Source organism: Chinchilla lanigera, unplaced genomic scaffold, assembly GCF_000276665.1.
Source record: "Chinchilla lanigera isolate Chin_1 unplaced genomic scaffold, ChiLan1.0 scaffold00069, whole genome shotgun sequence".
In the NCBI taxonomy this organism is placed as follows: Eukaryota; Metazoa; Chordata; class Mammalia; order Rodentia; family Chinchillidae; genus Chinchilla; species Chinchilla lanigera.
This window is the reverse complement of record NW_004955470.1, coordinates 6,948,947-6,970,513: the sequence shown is the minus strand read 5'-3', so window position 1 is coordinate 6,970,513 and position 21,567 is coordinate 6,948,947. Positions and strand designations below refer to the sequence as shown.

Genomic DNA, 21,567 nt, shown 5'->3' with positions numbered 1-21,567 from the left:
CTCCCTTCTCTTTTCCCTCCCCTCTCCCTCCCCTCCCCTCCCCTTCCTTCCAGGACAGGGACTTGCTGTGTAGTTCAGGCTGGCCTTGAACTCACAATATGCCCCAGGCTGGTCTTGAATTTATGTTGATCCTGAGTGCTGGGCTTACAGGTGAGCACCACCACACCTGGCTGTGCTAGTTTTTTTTTTTTTTTTTGAGTGGGAAAATTTACTGGGAAGAGGAATGGGGATAGGAGTAGCTCCTGAGAGACAGGAGGGTCCTGAGAGTGTTGCCCTCTAGTCTGTTGATGCTGGGCTGTTGGGTTTCTTACATCCCTTTTATTTAAAGCGTGCATACCCTGCTCACCTCCTGGCTCCTTTGTCTCCTGGAGGACACTGGCTGGTTTTTGGGAAGGATGTCACACCCGCTGCGCCTGTCTTCCTCCAGCCTTCCCGAAAACCGGAAGATCCTTGCAGGGGTTTTTAAACTTGGGTCCCACTTTTGGAGGAAGAAGACTTCCTGAGTGGTTCCTGTATAATTTTTCATCTTCTTGCACGTAGGTCCGAATGTCTCGCTCTCGGAGATGCTGAGGTGGGCTGGTATTAAAGACAAGGTTTTCTGCTTGCAACAGTTCTTAAGAATTTTCAAATATACAGAGAAATTAAAGGAATGTAGTGTAAATTCTGTAAGCCAGGAGTTTAAAAAAGCATGCTGGGTGTTTTCAGTAATTGCTGTCCTTTGCTGTGGAAATCACACCATCCTCTGCATGTCAGAGTCCCTTCCGGGACTGCTGGAGTTCTTGGTCTCGTCCCTGTCATCTAACCTAATTTTTGGGGGGGAGTGGGTAATTGAGATAGGATCTCTTTATGTAGTACAGGCTGGCCTTGAACTCACTTGTGTAGTCCAGGCAGGCCTCAAACTCCCGGAGATTCTCCTGCCACAGTCTCCTGAGTGCTGGGATTACAGGTATGCTCCACCACACCCTGCGGTGTAACCTAATTTTTAAGAAATGTAAAACCCTGCTATGCTTCCTAAATCAAATGTACAAGATCTGTGAAGCATTTGTAGTGAGAGCTTCACTGCCTCAGTCCTGGCTCCGTCCTTCTCCCCTGTGGAACCCTCCTCCTCAGTTAGCTGTTCACTGTCTTGCTTATAAATGTTAGATACATAACATGGACCTTAGTCCCCTGCCTTTCTTTCGTAAATTTCCTAAATACTGTTTCTTGTCTTGCTTTTTTTCACTTAACACGCCCTGGGAACCCCACTTGGGAAGGAGAGGTGACCTCCTGTCACTGAGGTGCAGGAAGCGCCACGGTTTATTTGTAGCTCACACGGGTGCACGCTGAGGTTGCTACTCGCGTTTGCCAGGACAGGTTGCTCCAGCAAATGCCCTTGCTCCTAAATCCTTCACACTGTTACCGTTGGGCCTTCGCGTCGGTTCCTAGAAGTGTGTGAGTGAGTCTGAAGTTTTGGTAGATATTGCCAAATCTCCCCCCATCCGGGCGGTACCTTGTGGAAAAGTCCCACCAGCAGTGTGTGAAGGACCTGCTCTACCACAGACCTCCCCGAGACACGCTGCCCACGTGGCGTCAGCCTGACAGGTGAGATGTGGCATCTCCACACAGTTTTAACGTGCATTTCTCCCGATTTAAGAAAATGTCGATCATCTTTCATGTTTAAGAGTCGTTTTCAAGCCAGGAGTGGTGGCGCATGCTTGTAACCCCAGCACTCAGGAGGCTGAGGCAGGAGGATCATTTGCGAGTTGAGGCCAGCCTGGGTTACGTGTGAGTTCAAGGGCAGTCTGAACTGCATAGGGAGATCCTGCCTCAAAAAGACAAAAAAAAAAAAATACTTTTTTTTCAGAAATTCCTTGTTCCTAGTAATAGCCTTTTCCCCCCTCAAGTTTTAGGTACTTTCTCAATATCAGGAATATTAGTCATTTATCTAAGAAATTAAAAACTTCTTTTCTGGCTTGTCATTTGTCTTTTGGTGACTTTGGCTGGCATATTCTACTACGTTTTCCCCCTTTTTAATGCGGGGGGATTTGTAACATTTCATTTAGTTTCTGACTTTGAGTCATTGTTAGCAGAATTCACCTAAATTTTCTGGAAGTGCTTGTGACTTGGCGGTCTCCCCCTCCCACCCCCAGGCAGTTTCTTGAAGCTGTCGCCCCGTATGTGCTGTCCTGCGCTGTTTCTGATGAGAAGTCTGCTGTCATTCTTTGCTCTTATGTAGCTGGATTGTTTTTTGTTTATAACTGCTTTATACCAATTTGGTGATGGTATTCCTATTCATTATGACCAGTGTGACCCCCTCCCCATTCTTTTGCTGCTTGGGGTTTATTGAGATTCTGGAATCATATATTTATAGTTTTCATTGTCATTGAAAAATTTTAGCCTTATTCCTTCAAATATTTTTTTGTTCTCTGCCTCCTCCTTTCCCTGGGGCTTTGGCTACTCATATTTTAGTATTTTATTTCTTTCTCAGAGGTGGGGCCTCACTTTGTAGCCCAGGCTGGCCTAGAACTTGCAGTGACCCTCCTGCCTCAGCCTCCTGAGTGCTAGGATGATGGGCACACAGCCACGCCTAGCTGTATTTTAGTATTTTAAGCTGTTTGTTTTTCCACAGCTTGCTGATGTGCTCTTCTTTCTGTGATTGCTGTTAATTCTTGTCCTTCTGTTGTGTTTGTGTTGTCACCATGCCTCGAAGCTTTCTCATTGTTTTTCTGTGATTTCTAACTTACTTTTTATCCTGTGTGGTCTTTCTCATGTCAGTTACTGTGTTCTGCATCTTTAAGGCCTGAGTTGGCTCCTTTTCTGACTCCTTCTTAGTGTCTCCCGAGGCTCAGGCCTTCTGGATGTCCGGAGCTTGTTAACCACGGCTGCTTTATGTCCTTGGCTACTGCTGCTGCTCCTCTGCTATTTCTGGTTTTCTTTCAACTAATTGATTTTTCTTTTCTTTTTTTCTTTTTTTTTGCTTGTAGGTCAATTTTTTCTGTCTCTTCCTGCTTCTGTTTCTGAGAAGTGCATTTGATGGTTTTAATACAAAATGGTTTAATGGTTTCAATTCTAAATTCTATTTTTACTTTCAGTGTCAGGTTCGGTTTGTCTGATTTCTTGTACTGTGAATATGTGAAGACTCATTTTCTTTGAAGGCAGAAAGGGCGAAGACAATGATGTAAACAGGTATTCAAAACGGCATAGTAGGGAAAATATGTGAGTAAAAATCCTGCAAATAGCCAGGTGTATAATCCCAGAATCAGGAGGCTGAGGCAGGAGGATTGCTGAATTTGAGGCCAGCCTGGGCTACATAATGAGTTCAAGGCCAGGCTGAACTGCATAACGAGACCGTGTCTCAAAAAAACAAAATCCTGTAAATCATAGAGATGGTCCCGTGAAGGCAGGGCGTTAGCCTTTGCAGATGAAATCCTGTGTTACATGAGATTTCTGGAAAGAAGTCCTTGTCTCCCGCCTCGTTTGGCGCGGTCCTGTGGATGCCCTGCTCCTGAGGTTGTCTGCACAGCGGTGAGGGACAGGGGCAGGGTCAGTGCCGGTGGCACTGTGGGGCCTGGCCCCTTCGACTCGGGGGCTTTCAGACAGCGGACGATAGTGCTTGGCCAGGAGGCGGTGCGCTGCCGTCTCAAAGGGACGGACGTGCACCGAGCACCCGAAGGCCCATTTCGTGCTAAACTAGGCCTCGGGCGTCTGGGAAAGGCACTGAGCTCCCTGGGATGCTTATTATGCAGAGAGGACAGTTGGCGTTTTCAGCTGACACTTGGATCCAGTTATTTGTGGCCGTGTTCGTGCAGAAGCTGCAGGTATAGACAATGAGATGCTTGTTTTACTTCCTGAAAACACCCCTGGGGAAAACCTAAGAGAATAAATACCGCGTGTGTTCCTCTGTGACTCAGCTGCTGGGGGCTCCAGCCCCTGGTGATGTCACAGTTCAGCGAAGCCCTAGTCTTGTGAATAGGCTCTGGGCTGGCTCTTTCTTTGTGTTGCATTTTTACTTCTTACCCAGAAAATGGTAATATTAATGTCTTGCTTGTGTAGTTCCTCAAACTCTCTGTGTAACCCAGGCTGGCCTCGGTTAAAACATGTGGCAGGCCTCCTGCTTCAGCCTCCCAAGTGTTGGGATTAGAGGTGTGTGCCACCACACCTGGCTACCTTGTGATAGCTTTATGAAGACATGCTGCTAAGTATATGGCATGCCTAGGACATGCCAGGCATTCAGAAAATGCCCTCAGTCGGCTATTTCTGGTTGTTCCAAGGTAGAACTGGTTATTCATAAATCATCAGTGGTGTTTTTGTTCTGTGGTTTCTATCTATAAATTTGATTTTTTCAACCAGCCTTTAGTTGACTTAGAAAATGGAAAACTTTTTCTGCAGAGTTAGAGGCCTTCATGAAACACTTCACTTTGCTACTTGCACTTTGGTGATCATCCGCAGTTCTGCTACAAATTTTGGTTGCAGACACCTCCAGCTGCCATACATCCGGGGGCCTTCAGTGACAGAAATACATTTTCTCACGGTTCTGGAGACCAGAAGTCCAAGATCATGGTGCCGCAGGGTTGGTTTCTGCTGAGGCTCTGTCTTTGGCGTGCAGACCGCCACCTTCTCCTGTGTCCTCACCTGGCCTTTCCTCGGGGTGTGCGGGACCCTGGCCTCTTTTTGCGAGGACACCCGTCCTCTTAGGCTTGGGCCCTACCCTTATGTCCTCTTTTAGCTGCAGTGCCCTCCAAAAAAGCCTTCTTCTCCACGGTCACCTTGCGGGTGAGGGCTTCTGTATGGGAATTTGGGGGAGCAGCCTCAGACCCTCACACAGTTCCCTTTGCTCCGTCTGGGTTTGGCAGGGCTGCCGCAGGATGAGAAATCCCGCTGCAGCGCTGAATATACTTTTCATCGTCCCATTTCTGCTGTAGGTGGCAACGAATGTCTCGCTTTCTCAGCACTTGTCTGTCTGCAGTGCCAGACAGACACGCTTAGAAGAACGTGTATAGCTAGGAGAGAATTCACAGTCCAGTAGCTTACCAGCAGGCGTGGGTTCTACTTTCAACTCTATTTCATCTTTTTTAGAGCTATTTTCAGATGCATGACTTCATGTAATTTGAAAAACGCTGCTCTAGTGTAGGTTCCCAACTGTAGTGTGTCACATATGTTGAATGACTTTCCTTTTTAGTCCTGTGAGGACGCGAAAGTGCCCCGGCTTGCATTGATTTATGGTATTTGGGAAGCTCGTCATGAGAGTTCCCTGCAGAGGAAATTATAGCTTGGAAAATTTCCCTGCCACTTGGCAGCTTTTGTAGGAAACGGACAGTAGGGTGGAAAAGTTTCATCACATTGATTGTCTCTGCTGGGAGAGGCCCACTGCTCGGGCTGACACTTTGGGAGGGGTGGGTTGTAATAAAATCGCGGTGTGGCTCAGCAGGAGATTTAATGTATTTTATTTTCTCTCTCAAGGTGTGGTCTTGGTTTTGTTATAGAATTACCTGTCCTTCTCTGAAGCTCCTTCCCAGTAGGCAGAATTAGTATTCAGAATAAAAGTCTAGGTTTTTGCTGTCTTTGTGTCTAGTCTTAACCATGACCTGCTGTTGGGACCGGGCTTGACTTTTCGGTGTTATCTACAGTTATCAGCTGAAGCCTTTTTGCGGCAGGAAATAGTCGTGTTAGTGCCTGTGAGCTTTGGATAGTGACAGCCTGTGTCATCATTGAGGAAGGCGCGTTCGGACGGCGAGATTGCGGGGGAGGACTGAGCGCCCCCTAAATGCAAGCACAGTAGGCTTTCGTGTCCAGCCATCGCAGGGCCCGGGCCCAAGGCTTATGCGGACGGTACTTCAGCATTGCCCTGTTGCTGCTGTGGGAGATCCCGGGGCACTGCACGTCTGGGACTTACAGGACAGTCTGTCCCTCACTGGGTGCATGGCCTTGGGCAGGTATTTGTCCTGGTGGTGGATCAGCCGCCAGTGCTGGGAACAGACAGGCTGCAGAGGGGAGGCCTCTGCCCTCTCCACTCTTCCCGCTCCTCCAGCTTTGTTTGCTTTGGTAAGTGGGGATCGTAGGAGCAGATGGCTGCAGGTCAATAAAGAGGCCCTGCTCGGTTTGTCCTTGCTTGTTTGGTGCCCCGCTGGCTTTATTGTGGTGACGACGAACAAAGACCTACAAAGGGAAGGCCGTGGAGGCCCCGGGAGCAGGGCCCGGCCGCCCCAGGCCTGCGTGTGGTCATCCCCTTCCGTGGAGCTGGGATTTGGGCCATGATGTGATGCACAGCCTTCTTGGCAGCAAGATACCATGGTTTAGGGGTGTCCTCACGACTGACACACCGCTGCCGTTGGGGCCCCGAGGGGGCAGCGACACCTGAGCAGAGGCAGATGACCAGATGTCACCTGAGCCGCGTCAGCCTGCCATATGTCACCGCCGCTTCAGGAGCTGGGTTCAGGCCAAGCAGCGTTTAGAAGCCCGAAGAGAGACACGGGGCGGAGGCTGGTATTGCTTGGCTTCGTGGTTTGGTACCGGGGGCCCAGCCCAGGGCACTCTACCACGGGGTGCACCGCTAGATGAGGTACCATGTTTTCATTTTGAGACAAGATCTCACTAGGTCACCCAGGCAGGACTCACACTTGTAATCCTCCTGCCTCAGCTTCCTCGGTGCTGCATGTACAGGCGTGTGTCACTGTGCCTGGCTTGATTTTATTTTAAAAAGGCTTCCCTTGGCTGGGCATGGTGATACACAGCTGCAGTCCTAGCACTCAGGGAAACAGAGGCAGGAGGGTCCCAAGTTTGAGCCCAGCCTAAGCGACTCAGCAAGACCTACTCTCAAAATAAACGAGGGCTGGAGATGCAGCTCAGTGTGAAGGCCCTGGGTTCGAGTCGCAGTACTGTCCCCTTCCCCCCAAAAGACAGAAGCTTTCCTTGTCCTAAGAGATGTGGGGAGCCTGAAGGGCCAGGGCATTCTGGGCCCCACAGGAGCCTCGGAGATGGGAAGGAAGTGGAAAGCAAGAGGCTCGTGACTTCTCACCCCCGAGTTTGCTCCTTGTGAGCCTGGGTGGCTGTTTCTTGGGCGTATGAACCCTTAGGGAGCAAGACAAGGGGAGGCCAAGGAGAGGTGGCAGGTCCCCGGGCCTGTGGATAGAGGCCCCGGGCAGAGTGCACCGGGGGCGGGCCCTCCCGCACTGGCCAGAAGGCTGTAGATGGTGGCGACCAAGGCCGCTGCTGTGGACATGGCTGTGCCTAAAAATCGGGAGATGCAGGGATTTCAGTACTGTTGTTTTCACGCTCGTTTTTCTGCCCCAAGTATTCTCTCGGTATTTCTTTTTTTCTTTCCCAGACTGTCCCCTCAGAACACCTGTCCTAATACAGATGTTCTTTATCCTCACGGACTCCACACCTGTGTCCCAGTGCGGGTCATCAGGCACTTGCTTGGGTATCCCGCATCCACAATGCCTGCGTATTCCTCATCCAAACTGGAAGTGTTTCGGATTTTCTTGCGTTCTGGAATTGTTGCCTATGTACATACTATTTTGGGGATGGGGCCCACCTCTGAAATACTAAGTTCATTCACGGGTGTGTTCCTATGCACCTGACCCATACAGCCTAAACCTGATTCTATGCAATATTTCCCAGTCTTGTGCATGAGGCGGAGTTTGTGTCTTGGGACATAATGTCGGTGTTCAGCAGTTCAGAGCTTGGGACAGTTTGGATTTTGGATGAGGGACGCGAGTGCTGTATTGACAGGGTCGTCGGGTGAGTGGATCTACGCTGTGGGGAGAGGAAGTTCGGTTCTGAGAGAACGTGGGTCTGGTTTGGGGTGACTGCTGTGTGGCCCTGTGTCGGCAGGTTATCCTGTGCCGTTGTTTGCTTGGTGGCCCTTCATTCACTTCCCTCTGTCCTGGGGCCGGGGATGTCGCTCAGCAGCGCAGCACCTGCCTGGCGAGTGTGAGGTCCTGTGTTAGATTCCCAGTACGCGCCCGCCGCAAAAAAAAGAAAGAATGAGTAAATTCCCTCTGTCCCGGTTCAGAACTTCGGCTGGCCAGGATCTGCCAGATACATGTGTTCCTTTTCTTGCCCGGCCTGTGTTTGCTTCAGGCCAGTTAGAAATTAACTTACTGTGTGTGATTTCAATACTTCTGTGTGCCTTGCTTTTATTTATTTAATTATTTTTCGTTTCTTTTTTTTTTTTTTTTTGTCTTTTGAGGCAGGGTCTCACTCTGCAGTTCAGGCCGGCCTCGAGCTCACTTTGTAGCCCAGGCTGGCCTCGAACTCGCAACGATCCTCCTGCCTCACATGCTTTTAACCGTGTCCTGGGAGATCTCTTTTGACAGGTTTTGGAGTGACAGTGCTGTAAGTGATCTGAAGTATCCCTTTGCGAACCTGTGCGTTTCTCAGGCTGTTGCTTGGGGGGTTAAAGGACGCAGGGTACAAGTGACAGCACCCTGTGCGGGCAGCAGGGCCTGTGGGACCCTGGCTCGCAGTAATTCTTGGGGGACCCTTGTCACGGGGGACACGAAGCAAGACTGCTCAAGTCGGTCTGCTACTTCTGCGTGTTGTTTGGCTCTGGAACGGCTGTGTAGTAACCAGTGCCTCTGTGCACTAGTGCGGTGGGCTGGACGGTCTCAGACAGTCCCTGTCCTGGGCAGCTGCCCCATCTGGTGGAAAAGGAGCAATGTTTGCAAACCCGCTTGCTGCGGTGCGGGGACTCCATGGGCCCAGGGGAGGACCTGCTTTCCTCTGGCAGGTTATTGCCCTGGGTGTGACAACCGCGGATGTTTGAGTAACATACACAAGGGATAGGAATTACATTCGGAACCTGGTTACTTTTTTGATCTCTGCATCTTTCTATTCTAATTCAGGTGCAACGCTGGAGGAAATAAACCAGCACTGGGACTGGCTGGAACAGAATCTGCTCCATACCTTGTCTGTGTTTGATAATAAAGATGACATTGCCAGCTTTGTCAAAGGAAAAGTAAAGGTGGGTGCCTTGATTTTAACATTTCCCCTTTTTTTTTCTGGTAACTTCCTTAGGACCTCTCAAACACTGCAGTATGTTCAGCTTTCCCCCCTCCAACCCCATTTTTTAGCTGACTACAGAAAGCCAGGTGAGTTCCACTTGTCACCTGCCAGACTTCACAGACTCAGGTCCAGAAAACATGCCTGAAATTACAATAAAAAGCTTCACTCCTAGGTCCAGTTTGTTACCTTTTATAGAAGTGCAGACGCATTGTTTGTCTTGGGGGAAAAGGCAAACATATGTTGAAATTTCTGTTTTTGCAGAACAACACGTCATTTGACTCATTACATTAGTTTTCCCAACTTTTTTCTGCAGCTGTGACATCCTGTCATCATTTTGCTGGACCTAGCACTGTCCTCCTGCTCATCGTGGGTGTTTACTCTTAGAATGTGTTCATTAGATGGAATTAGAGCCAGGAAGGGTTGAGAAGGCGGAGAGGACTATCTGGGGAGTACCTGTTGGTCGCTCCCGTGAGCTCTCCTCTTACATAACGGGTCTCCGCACAGTAACAGGTTGGGTAATCAGAATGCAGCTTTGAAACAGGGAGAGACTTCTCTTACTCTAAATTTAACTCTCTCATTAGACACTTGAACTCATTAGCCTGGAGCATGGCTTTCCTCTCCTGGGGAAAAACATCTCAGACCCTGGGTTCTGTTTTTCTACGTAAGCATGGCGTTCCGGCTTTAGTATGAGAGCAACACTGTGAGTTTAGAGGAACATAGTAGAAGTGCTGTTTTTCTGGAGACTGGGGATACTGCTGGGATCGGGATGCAAAGGCTGCCTCAGTCCCGCTGGCCCGGCAGTGTGACGGTGTCCTCTGGGCGTGAGCCCTGGCCCGTGGGGTCAGGGCGGACCAGCTCCCGCGCTTCCCCGCATCCGGGTCCAACTGAGCGTGGCCAGCTCCCTGCGTGGGATGCACTGGGGCTTGGCACGGCGCTGCCCTCTCCTTCACACTCAGCGCATCTCTCCCGGCCGCCTGTGGATCACCGGGGTTTGGTCTAGGTGCTTCTCTTAACGGGGAGGAGAGATTCATTTCTGCTGCAAAGGCTTCAGAAAGAGTTCTAGAGAAGAAAACTTTTCTTGTGTCCTTGTGGGCTCTGTGGCTGGGGCCCTGGAAATTAACCCCCGCGAAGAGAGATTAACAAGAGAAAACAAACAGACCGATGCAGGCAGGATGCATACACAGAAATGCTGCAGTAACGAGCTCAAAGGTGAGAATGTGGGGTCCCGGAGAGAACAGCAAGTCTGCAGAGGAGAGGCACGCCAAAGGCAAAGGGGGGCAGGCCTTTGGGGTCACAGGCTGAGGGAAAAGTAAACATGGGGAAAGTAACGGGAGATTAGGGCTGTTTTCGTAAGGCTTGCTGATTGAAGTCCTTGCAGTGCCATCTCTGGTGGTGAAGAGTCCAGTCCTGGGCTGGAGACGTGGCTCAGTGGTAGAGCACTTGCCTGGCATGTGCAAGGCCCTGAGTTCAGGTCTTACCACCACCATTAAAAAAACAAATTGAATGCCCTCTTCCATGTGAAACAGTTAATTCTGTACAAACCAAGCTCGTAGCCTCACAAAGTTGAAGAATGAAATCATGGGCAAACGAGGGAAGTTAGGAGAGTATTTATTGGAAATAAGAAGGGAAATAGCACCTGCCTCCAGGAGGGCATTGCGAATGGAGATCCAAATTGTCTTACTTGTTCCACTCTTTTTTTTTTTTTTTTTTTGTTTTTCTCCGGTACCAGGAACCGAACTCACGACCTTGCGCTTGCCAGGCAGGCGCTTTGCCGCTGAGCTAAATCCCCAGCCCCTACTTGTTCCACTCTTACATGAATAGGCAGAATGCGGCAAAAGCTTGTTTCAAAGAAGACAAGTTAAAGGAAACCAGTTATTTTATATTTCTAATGCTCCTTAGAAGTCCACTCTGAGATAGGGAGGAACTATCAACTGACTTAGCCGGTTCTGTTTGTTTGTTTTTTGAGACAGAGTCTTGCTGTGTAATTCATGGTGGCCTTGAACTCACTATGTAGTTCTCAGGGCGACCCTCCTGCCTCAGCCTCCCAAATACTGGGATTACAGGTGTGCATCACCAAGCAGGTTCTGCAGAAGGACTTTCTTCTTGGGAGGAAAGGACCTTATCTTCCCTCGTATGAAACATTGATCCTTCTTCCTACAGTACGAATTAGCTCAGTGTGTGCTGTTTGCTTGCACCCAGCCAACTCTATCTTAGGCTATGCTGACTGCACCCTTAGAAGCTAAATAACTAACCCATTGCACTAGCACTGAGAGGAAAATCCCTAGACATATGGCAAGTGGGTCCTGGCGTTAGGCAGAGGGGGAAGACAAGTCTTTCTGGTGTCTTCTGTTTCTCAGTTGTCTTTAGCTCAAAATCCTTACGCCAGAATGGCATATTTTGAGGTGACAAATTCTGATCCTTGATGCTGCGAAGCTGACATACCCGAGGAGGCAGGGCTGGGAGGCGGGTGCCTGGAGCACGAGCTGGTCTTGCTTGCTTCTGTCTTGTGGCTCTGGCCATGTTTTGAGGTGACGGACAGGTGAGTGTGCCGGGGCACTGTGCAGATTGCTCAGGTGCTGGCTGCCACCTGCGCTGGCCTCCTCCGCTCTGCCCTGGATAAGGTCATCTCTCTGCCACAGGCCCTGATTGCAGAGGAGACCAGCAGCCGGCTGGCGGAACAAGAGGAGGAGCCCGAGAAGTTCCGCGAGGCCCTGGTGAAATTTGCAGCCAGGTTCAACTTCCCCGAGGCGGAGAAGCTGGTCACCTACTACTCCTGCTGCTGCTGGAAGGGCCGGGTGCCGCGCCAGGGCTGGCTGTACCTCAGCATCAACCACCTCTGCTTCTACTCCTTCTTCCTGGGCAAAGAGCGTGAGTGAGGCCCCCCCACAGCCCCGGGATCCTCACAAACACAGGTGGCCCTGGGGCTGCTCCTGCCAAAGGCCGTTAGCGTCAGGCACCCCCAGCACAAGGTTACAAAGGTGGCTGGGGTGACAGGTGGTGCTTGGTCAATTTCCAGATGCCTTGTGCTGATAATTATCTCCTGCTCCTAGAGGGTTTGATCTGGGGAGAATTCCTTTTTCCCCATTGCCTTAAGATTTTTCTGTTGCTCATTTCAAAGAGCTATGGAGAGCCAGGCATGGTGGTACATGCCTATAATCCCAGCCCTCAGGAGGCTGAGGCAGGAGAATTGCCGTGAGTTTGAGGCCAGCCTGGGCTCCTTAGTGAGTTCAAGGCCAGACTAAAGTACATAGTGAGACCATGTCACAAAACCAAAGCAAACCAAACCAAGCAAAGAAAACATGGCTATGGAGAGGTTCTTACTACTGTCCATCGCCCTGGAAACACAATGTCATAACTGGTGGCTAAATATTTCTAAAGGAGAATGTCTTCCTGCAGGGGGTCCATTTAAAAAATGCCCAGTCCTGGTGGTCACGACTGCTTGTATAAAGGGAATTCCACACCTCCCCTACCCCCTGGGCCCCCTGGAGGTTCAGGCACCGATTGATATCGCACGGATTTGCCTGGGCATGGGTCCTGTCCCAGGCAGTGGGACTCCAAGGTGAAAAGGGGAAGGCACGAATCAACTGTGTGGTGGATGCTTAGGAGTCCTCCCGTGGGAGCCGCTCGCAGGGCCGGTTACCATTTCAGTCACCGTGCTGGGCGGCACCCTTGCTGCACCCACGTATATACGTGTGTGTTTTTTCTTCATCTGTGTTTCAAGTGGAACCATGGCAGGAGCTCCTTTGGCAGCTGGGACCAGCTCCGGCTCGCCGGCCGTCTCTCTCCGCCTCCACAGCCTCAGAGCTCACATGCCGGGCCGTGCTCCTCGTGGCGTAGCCCACTCTCGCCTGGGCTGTGCTCTGGCCTAACTGGCCATCCTGGGCTTTCTTTCTGAAATGCTCCTCTGAAGGAACATGCTGCTTTTCCTTCTGCCCTACACTCAGCCCGTCTGGAAACTCCCGTTCATCTTTCCCCATCCAGTTTATTTTGTTATCTCTGGGAAGCCTCCGCGAGGCCCCACAGCATTCGCACCATGTTTGTTTCTGTGCTGGGTTCCGTCGTGTGGACGGTTACTGACTCTCGGGTGTGTTTTCCGATCTGACTGGGCGTCTTAAATGCGGGGCTCTTTCCGGAGCATTTGCTCTGCGGCGGTGTGGGTGGAGAGGGTGTGTGTGTCGGACATGGTACGTGCGAACAGCCAGAAATAGCTGGAGAAGCTGAGTCTTAAGGCTGCTGTGAAAATGGGGTCTTTAAAAGCTATTAAAGGACTGAAAATAATATTCTAAAATAAATGGAAAGAAATGGTAGACATGACAATCTTTCTCTATACAATTTGGAAAGGAATTATTTTCTGACACTTCTTAATGATTGTCATTAATACCTATATTAGAATGACGATATTTTGGAAGAAATGAATGCCTCTTAGAATGGCGTGACGTTCGTCATTGTAAGTTATCTGTCTTTGATAAACGCGCCGTCAGAGCTAAGACTGTGTTTCCCCTTTGCTCTGTCTCCATCAGTAGTTACCCCAGTATTGAGAACACTTTTGAGAACAGAACACCTGTTTTTTTGGTAATGTATTACTTTTTGAAAAAGAGACAGGATCTCCTGTTTTGCCCAAGGTGGCTCTGTACTCCTGGGCTCCAGCCATCCTCCTGCCTCAGCCTGCTGAATAGCTGGGATGACAGGTGTGCAGCATTGTGTCCGGTTACACTGTATTACTTTAGAGCATTTGGAAAAAACTACTTGTGCGGTCTTCTTAGCCTAACACTTGTCATCTGACACAGTAAATATAGTAAATGTTTAGTGCATTTCTTTTCTTTCTTTCCTTTTTTTTTGAGACAGGGTTTTGCTGTATAGTTCAGGCTAACCTTAAACTATGTAGCCCAGGCTGGCCTCGAACTTACGGCAGTCCTCCTGCCCCAGCCTCCCAAGTGCTGGGTTTACAGGCATGCGCCACCATGCCCATCTTATTTGACACATTTCTGAAAATGAGATCATGAGTAGTAGTCTTTGACACTCCTTTTTTCTCTAGCTTGTGCTATGCTCTTTTCAAAACCAGAATTTGTGTGGATGGAGGAACTTCTGCATGGCTATTTAAATATCTTTGGGAGTTTGTGCACTGCTGGTTTGTTATTCCAGAAAGAAGTTCTTGCAATGAAGTTCTTGCGATAAAAGAAGTGCCTGCAACCAGGAGGTGTCACTTAAGTTGTTGAGGGAACCACTGGAACACTGAGCTGGGGTTCACCAAAGTTCTGTGCTTTTCTCCCAGCTCTGGCTCAGAAGACCTTAGCGTTTCAGTTGAAGGAAAGTTCTGGACTATACTTGCGGGTGCACTCAGGGATGGCTCAAACCTTGTAAAATGTATTCGCCCTTTTCCTCTTGCAGTTAAACTTGTCATCCCTTGGGTGGATATCCAGAAACTGGAAAGGACGTCCAATGTCTTCCTCACGGACACCATCCGGATCACCACGCAGAACAAGGAGCGCGACTTCTCCATGTTTCTGAACCTGGACGAGGTGTTCAGGATCATGGAGCAGCTGGCGGATGTGACGCTCCGGAGGCTGCTGGACAATGAGGTCTTCGACCTGGACCCAGATCTGCAGGAGCCGAGCCAGATCACCAAAAGGTAGAGCTTGAGTTCCACGGTGTCCTCACCTGTGGGGGCCCATACCTGGGGCTCAGCCTTTGTTTCTGGCAGCCTTACCTGCACGGACAGCCCTCCAGCCACCAGGGCACAGGTCCCAGGACCCTGTGGATATCAAAATCCGGGGATGCTCAAGTCTTATCTAAAACGGTGTAGTGTTTGCATAGAATCCATGCATGTCCTCCCATATGCTTTAAAAAAAATCATCTGCAGGTGACTGATAGTGCCTCGGACAGTGGAGATGCCATGTAAATACTGTAGTTATACTGCACTGTTCAGGGAATAATGATAAGAGAAAGAATGCATGTTTTGTGCACATGAATTTTTAAAAAGAAACACTTCCCATTTAAATTTAAGGACACAAAACCTGTGCATGCAGAGAGCCACATATACTAGGTTTAATTTCTTTTATGCTATAACCCAGCTTTTCCTATGTGTTAATCTCAACAGAGGCAATGGTCAGAAGTGATTGCCACTCATTTCTTAGAGATTCAGTCCCCAGATATTATTTCAAAACTGATGTTCATAAAAAGTACTTCTGGAACATGTGGTACAGATACCCTCGTGATAGAAATCTATGAAGTACTGTGTTTTGTTAGTGAACACAGTAAGTCAATATTCTTTATAATTTGTTGGACTCAAAGTGGTGCTGGTCGTGCAGATTGTGAAATAGTTGCTTGAATCCTCATCTTCAGGGAGACTTATTCTGTCTCTGAAGTTCTGAACGTGGTGCCTGAACTTCAGCTTGACTTTGGGGCTTGTGGATTACAGCTAGGCGACTGCTCTGAAGATACCTCCTCCAACAGGATACCAGAAAGTGCTGTCCTGGTTAGGCGTTTTTGATATAATCGGCCTCAGTCACTACCCCATGAATACAAATAGTCATTATACAAAAATACTTTTTATTGTAAAATGCAGGTAACATGTTTTACCATGGTAACCACTGCTAAATGTGCAGTCCCAGTGCCGTGCAGTAATTCAGTGATGTACCACCACCCTCGCTGCCCGTTCTGGAACTCTCCCTACCTTGCATACCTGACGTCACAGCCACTCCTCCACCTCCCTTCTCTGACTGCTCGAGTGTACACCCCCAGTGGAATTGCTGGATCGTCTCGTAATCCTGCTGTTAGGTTTTAAAGAACTAGTCATTTACTTTAAAGTTTTTAACCTGTTTTAACATTCTGTCTGCCTTCTTTTCTACTGAATTTCCTTGGAAATGTTCCAGGAGATGCGTAAGAGGTAGACAGGGCGCCTTTGCTGCTTTTGGAGCAGCACAGTACTGCCGTGTCAGAAGTCCTTTGTGTGGCCATCAGCAGCATCTCCTAATTTTTCTGAGCTGTAGTCTTCTGTACACTGGCTGGCTGACCTACCATGGTTTGACTATTCCAGATATGAAATGCTTTGAAAACCAGTGTCAGACCATTTTGGATTTCAGTTTTTCAGATTAGGGAGGCTTAACTGCTTAAGTCCATGAAAATATTCCAAAATTTGAAAAACTCTGAAATCCAAAATACTTTGGTCCCAAGTTGTTTGATCCCAAGTTGTTGTTGTTTTGTGTGTGTGTGTGTGTGTGTGTGTGTGTGTGTGTGTGTGTGTGTGTTTGAGATAAGGTCTCATTATGTAGTGCAGGCTGGCCTCAAACTTGTAGTGATCCTGCCTCAGCCTCCCAAATGCTGGCGCCACCACACCCAGCTTCCAAGCATTTTGGATAAGGGATTCTTAACCTGTATTAAGTTCCTTCAAAGGTTTAATGTCTAGTGTTCAGTATAATACAAAGGCTTTAAAAAATAGACATATTACTCCTCATACACGTTCTGTCTCTCTGAACATCTCGGGGAATGTGTGTCTTGCTGAGTGGTCCACGAACAGCAGGGTGTTTAATTTCCTTGCATTCAGGAAGGATTCAGGCCCCTTCTTGCTGTGTGTACCATTTTAGATCGATCATACATCATCCCACGTAACCCAAAAATCAAAACCACTGCTCTTTTGTGATGAAATTCCAACAAGTTTTATGTGGTTCAGGGTAACCTCTGATAATGTGCAAGTTGTTTTGAGACAGTTTTATAAAAGAGTGTGTCTTGGTTACTTTTCTCTCATTGCTGAGACAAAATACCTGATGCCCCAAATTAAAGAAGGAAAGGTTTTTTTAGCTCACAGTTTGTGGATGTTTCAGTCCATACTCTGCTGGCTCCAAGGCAGAGTGGCACAGGGCACAGGGCAGCAGCTTGTGGCAGCAGAGAACAGGAAAGCAACAAGAGCAAAAAGGGAGATGCAGCCGAGAGCGAGCCTCTTTCCCTCCCTTATATTGTATGCAGGCTGCCTGCCCCAGGGCGGGTGTAGCACTCACACCCATAATCCCAGCACTGGACCATAGATCAGTCATAAACTCTAGAAGCCCACCCCATGACTGCTTGAGGCTTTGGGGAGACAACTATACACAAACCATAACAGGGTGCTTGGGCTGGTGCTTTGGTTTTTGTTTTTGTTTTTGTTTTGTGGTTTTTCTCCGGTACCGGGAACCGAACTCACGACCTTGCGCTTGCCAGGCAGGCGCTTTTGCCACTGAGCTAAATCCCCAGCCCTGGTGCTTTGGTTTTCTGACCCCCTCACCTGAGTCCCTCTCAGCCCTAGGAGCCCCAGTGTGGTCTCTAGGTCCATCTTAGGGACTTTTACTCTAGAAGGAAGACATCCCAGTGTGGTGGGAGCCACCCTCTTCCACATTTCCTCATATATCATTACAATAGTTGGTATCCGAGTCTTTTTAGTCTGGTTTACAAAGATCTGTTAAAAGAAAAGGCCACCATGACAGAGCCCTGAAGAAGTGAAAGTGTGACTCCTGCCCTGGGCGGCAGCTGCTGCACCTGGTGTTCAAAGTGCAGCTGCCTTGCCTGGGCGGGGCTGGGGGCGGGGCACAGGCGGCCTTGCTCCTGCTGGTGCCGGGAGGCATGGCACTCAGGTGATGTGGCAGTTTAGGTCTGTGGTAGAAGAGAGGGAGACTGAAGGGCTGTAGTACCTAATGCCCCTCTGGAAATGTTTTGGAGGAAAAGCATCCCCATTGGCAGTCTTCGTTTACCTTCCAATGTTAAGGGGAGGTCTGAGCCCCACCTCACCCCACCTCACATTCTACCCTGGGAATCACCAGATGGAGAGAGAAAACAACCTGTGTGGCCATTGCGGTGGCCGAGGTCCAGCTTCCGGGGTGCCCAGGGCTGGCTCCAGGTACACAGTAGGGTCTGGTCCAGGCTGTGCAGGCACGGCACACTGTGGGACTTTCCCCCTGGGTGAGACCCCCACCCCCCAGCGTCCGTCCCCTGCTGGTTCTCAGGGCAGCCTTTGCCATGGAGACGCAGGCCTGTGGGTGTAAACAGGTAATGACTCAGCCCGCCTGGCATCCTGCCAGAGAGGCCAGGTTTGAAAGTTTAGGAAAACAGCTCTCTGAGCGCAGGAGCAGCAGCTGTGCTGGAATCCCCTTGGGTCTCCGTGGGGGGTCTGCTTTCACTTCCTCTCCCAGATACAGCTTCCAAAGGGTGCCCTTGGGTTCCTGAGCCAGGAGGGGGCATCTGATTGCCTCCAGGCACCCCTGCACTGTGGTCACTTCAGCGGGACTGATGGAGCTGGACAGAGGGACGCTCACACCTCCGTGGGAGAGGTGGGACAGTCCCTTGTCACCCTGTGGGACCAGTGGGAGCTGGTAGGGGTTGGGACTCATCGGGCCTGGTTCACAGGTACAGAGCAGGCCTGGGCCAGCAGAGTGACGGGGGTGGGGCAGCCCACACGGAGAGTGGAGGGGCGGAGGTGGGGATGAGTTGCCTGATTTCAAACACAAAGTACTCTCCGGAGGCTGGGAAGGGGAGGCTGGGAAGAGCGGATCCAGCATTCAGGGCGGGCAGGGGTGGAGGAGATGGGCTTCACCTCATGGGAAGCAAAGGGAAACTGTTTCCCACGATCCAAGCTTCAGCCCTTATAGAGAGGTGAGCAGTGGCTTCCAGTGGACGGAGGTCCTCAGCCGTGAACCCTGTGCCTGTCACCTGGGTGATTCTAAACGCCCCCTTCTGCTGGCTTTGCAGACTCCAGCGGCCTTTCCCTGTGCAGCTCCTTGTGGGGGCACCTACAAGGAATGCCCCCTTCCATCCATCCCACTGGAGCACCCCAACCCAGCAGCAGTAGGGCCTCTCAGCCCCGCCTCGCAGGGAATCGTGCCCCATGACCTTCAGACTCTGGCACTGCTCGGAGATTGTGGGGTATTCAGGTGTGGACGCTGGGCGGGACGGTTAGGAGGGGACAGGCAGGAACCTTTCTTGGGACTGAAAAGTCATTACTGATGTGTTATCGAGGTCCTGTTCTCTTGGGGATCAGCGTGGACAGACCGCAAAGAATGGAGGGGCTGCGGGTACCTCCGAGCCTACCTTCACACGGCCCCCTGCTGTCCGGGGCCCAGGTGAGCCTCGAGTCCTGTCCTGTCCTGTCCATGCTGCGGCTCCTGTGTGTTCCGTACCAGCGTTCTTGTCACAGGGCCATCCTGTCATTTCCTTAGGGCTCCCGGGTCACAGGGCAAGATGTTTTGAGTCAGCGCACATTTGATAAATGAGATGGTTACGTGCACATTAGGGCTTTGAGGAAACACTTCTGCCTCGTTTCCAGCCTGGTAATTCGTGGCATTTCCCAGAATTGAAGTGCAAGGGGCACAGGGCTGAGCATGGCCGTGTAACTGGGAGGACCTTTTGTGTGCTCCCTGTGGGGCCAGCTGGTCGCAGAGGTCCCAGTTCATCCTCCCTTAACCCCAGGCAGCAGGAGCTGTGGCCGTGGTGTCCCGTCCAGTGCCCAGGTGGACATCTTGGGATGCTGCAGCCGACCGGGGAAGAGGACTGTGCTTGCAATCTAGAGCTTGTGCATGATTGCATGTGTTGATTTCAGCTTCAACAACAGTTTGTTGCTCCATGTTCTGGCCCAGCCCATTTCTTCCTTCCCCTTAGAGCCTCCTCCCACAGTGGGTGTTAAGACAGGGTGGCTGGTGGCGCTGGGCCCTGTTGGTCTCAGCCGTCGCTCCCTTGGAGCAGTGGCTTGGGTCTGTGCATGCCAGCACCTCCTGGGCCAGGCTCCATGAGCTACGCCTTCTGAACATCAGGTTGTGACCACTGCCTGCCAGGCTTGTTTACGCAGGGAAAGTGGAGACTCTCTAGTAGGTAGTGGAAGGTCCAGGAGGCACACCAGAGCCAGTGGCCTTTGTTCCTGATGCTGCTGAGAAAGGAGCTACTAGCGTTAGCAGCAAGACTACCACCTGCTGCCTTGAAACACACTCCAAGGGTGGTCTTATTCTGATCTTTCTTTGTTTTTTTGTTTGTTTGTTTTTCTCCGGTACCGGGAACCGAACTAACGACCTTGCGCTTGCCAGGCAGGCGCTTTTGCCGTTGAGCTAAATTCCCAGCCCCTTATTCTGATCTTTCTGAAGCATTGGTTGCTCCTCTCCCAGGTCACTCCGTTTTTACCTCAGTTATGCTGGAGATTTAAACATGGGTATCACACATGCAAAGCGTGAAATGAGAAGATAACTTCCTAGTGGGGAGGAAGGAAAATCACTCAGGTCTTAAAGTCCTTTCTGCGGCTTTCTTTTTTTGTGACTTGAGGTTTCTGGTTGCTGGCTACCAGGTGTGGCCAGAAAGCAGGATAGAGACTGAGGGGTTGGGGTAGACCAGCTGCCCAGAAGGCACTGAGCTGCCAGCTGAGTCTGCAAGTGCACTAGGTAGATGACTAACTGTTCCTAGAGACCGCAATACTTTATTTGTAATTTGAGGGCTAGAGTACAAAGTACATGTAAGGCCTGCTACCCTTCCTGTACCTCAGTGTGAGGTGCTTTGGTTTCTGCTCCTCTCAGTTTGGCTTTGACCAGCTCCTGTAGGGAAGGGGAGAAGTTGTTCCTGGGAGAACAGCGGTGCTCACTGGTGCTAGAGCTGTGTTGATAAGATGCTACAGGGAGTTAGCATTTACGTAATTTTCATCAAAGCCAATGGGGCCAGCATGATTTCGGGAGGAAGATGTCAGTTTTCTGTCTTTGTATTTATTATTATTTTTATTTAAACATTTTGAACTGATAAAAAATAACTATACCTGTTAATGGGATATGATGTGGCATCTTATACTTTATGTAATGCTTAAAACAGGTCAAACATCCCTACTCAAACATTCAGTTATCATTTCCTTAAGGTGGAAAATACTCAAATATTCAAAGCCCCTTCTCATAGCTTTTTATGAGCTCAGTACATGGTTGATACCTATAGTGACCCTGCTGTGCAGCAGCACCCCAGAATTTCTTAGCCCTCTCTAACTTAATGCCCCTTAACATTTCTCCATCCTTGTCTCCCTGTATCTTCCCGGGCTCCTGGGAACCGCCATTCTCCTTTCAGGTTCAGTGAGATAACTTTTAAGATTTAAATTTGGACAGCTGGGTCATAAAGAAGTTGGGATCACCCTGAGGGCCTTGCCTTCCATTCTTGGTGACCTTTGGGAGGGTGCATGGTCTCTGTTCTCCTGGTGCCCCCTGGAGGAAGTGTAGGCTCTTTTGTGTTTTTTGGTATTTAATGCATATGCAGTATAATTCACTTTTTAAAGGTGGTATATTCATAAAACTGTGCACCCTCTTGGCTTCCACTTGTCCTCTCTCGCTTTGCCCAGGGACCTGGAGGTGCACGCACAGAATGAGTTCTGCATGGTTTTGTAACATTTTATACCACCCTCAAGGAGACCCTATGTTCATGAGCAGTCATTCCTCATTTCTGTGTCTCCCTCAACCTCTGAATAATTGCTCCTCTATTTTGCCTATTCTAGAATTCATACAAATAGAATCAGGTACTATGTGGCCTTTTTGTGTCCTGCTTCTTTCTTTCAGCATCATGCATTGCTACTTCATTCTTTTTTTTTTTTTTTTTTTTTTTTTTTTT

The 21,567-nt window shown here is 49.7% G+C and overlaps 1 protein-coding gene across 1 annotated transcript in view; it reads left to right on the top strand.

Annotated features, from left to right (window-relative positions):
- Tbc1d8 (TBC1 domain family, member 8 (with GRAM domain)) overlaps nucleotides 1-21,567 on the top strand; it is a gene marked incomplete in the record, with an annotated part of 95,806 nt that overhangs the window by 41,845 nt on the left and 32,394 nt on the right. The window contains 3 exon segments of the mRNA XM_013522696.1: nucleotides 8,826-8,944; nucleotides 11,625-11,853; nucleotides 14,374-14,614. Of these exon segments, the coding sequence (XP_013378150.1) occupies nucleotides 8,826-8,944; nucleotides 11,625-11,853; nucleotides 14,374-14,614 (589 nt within the window).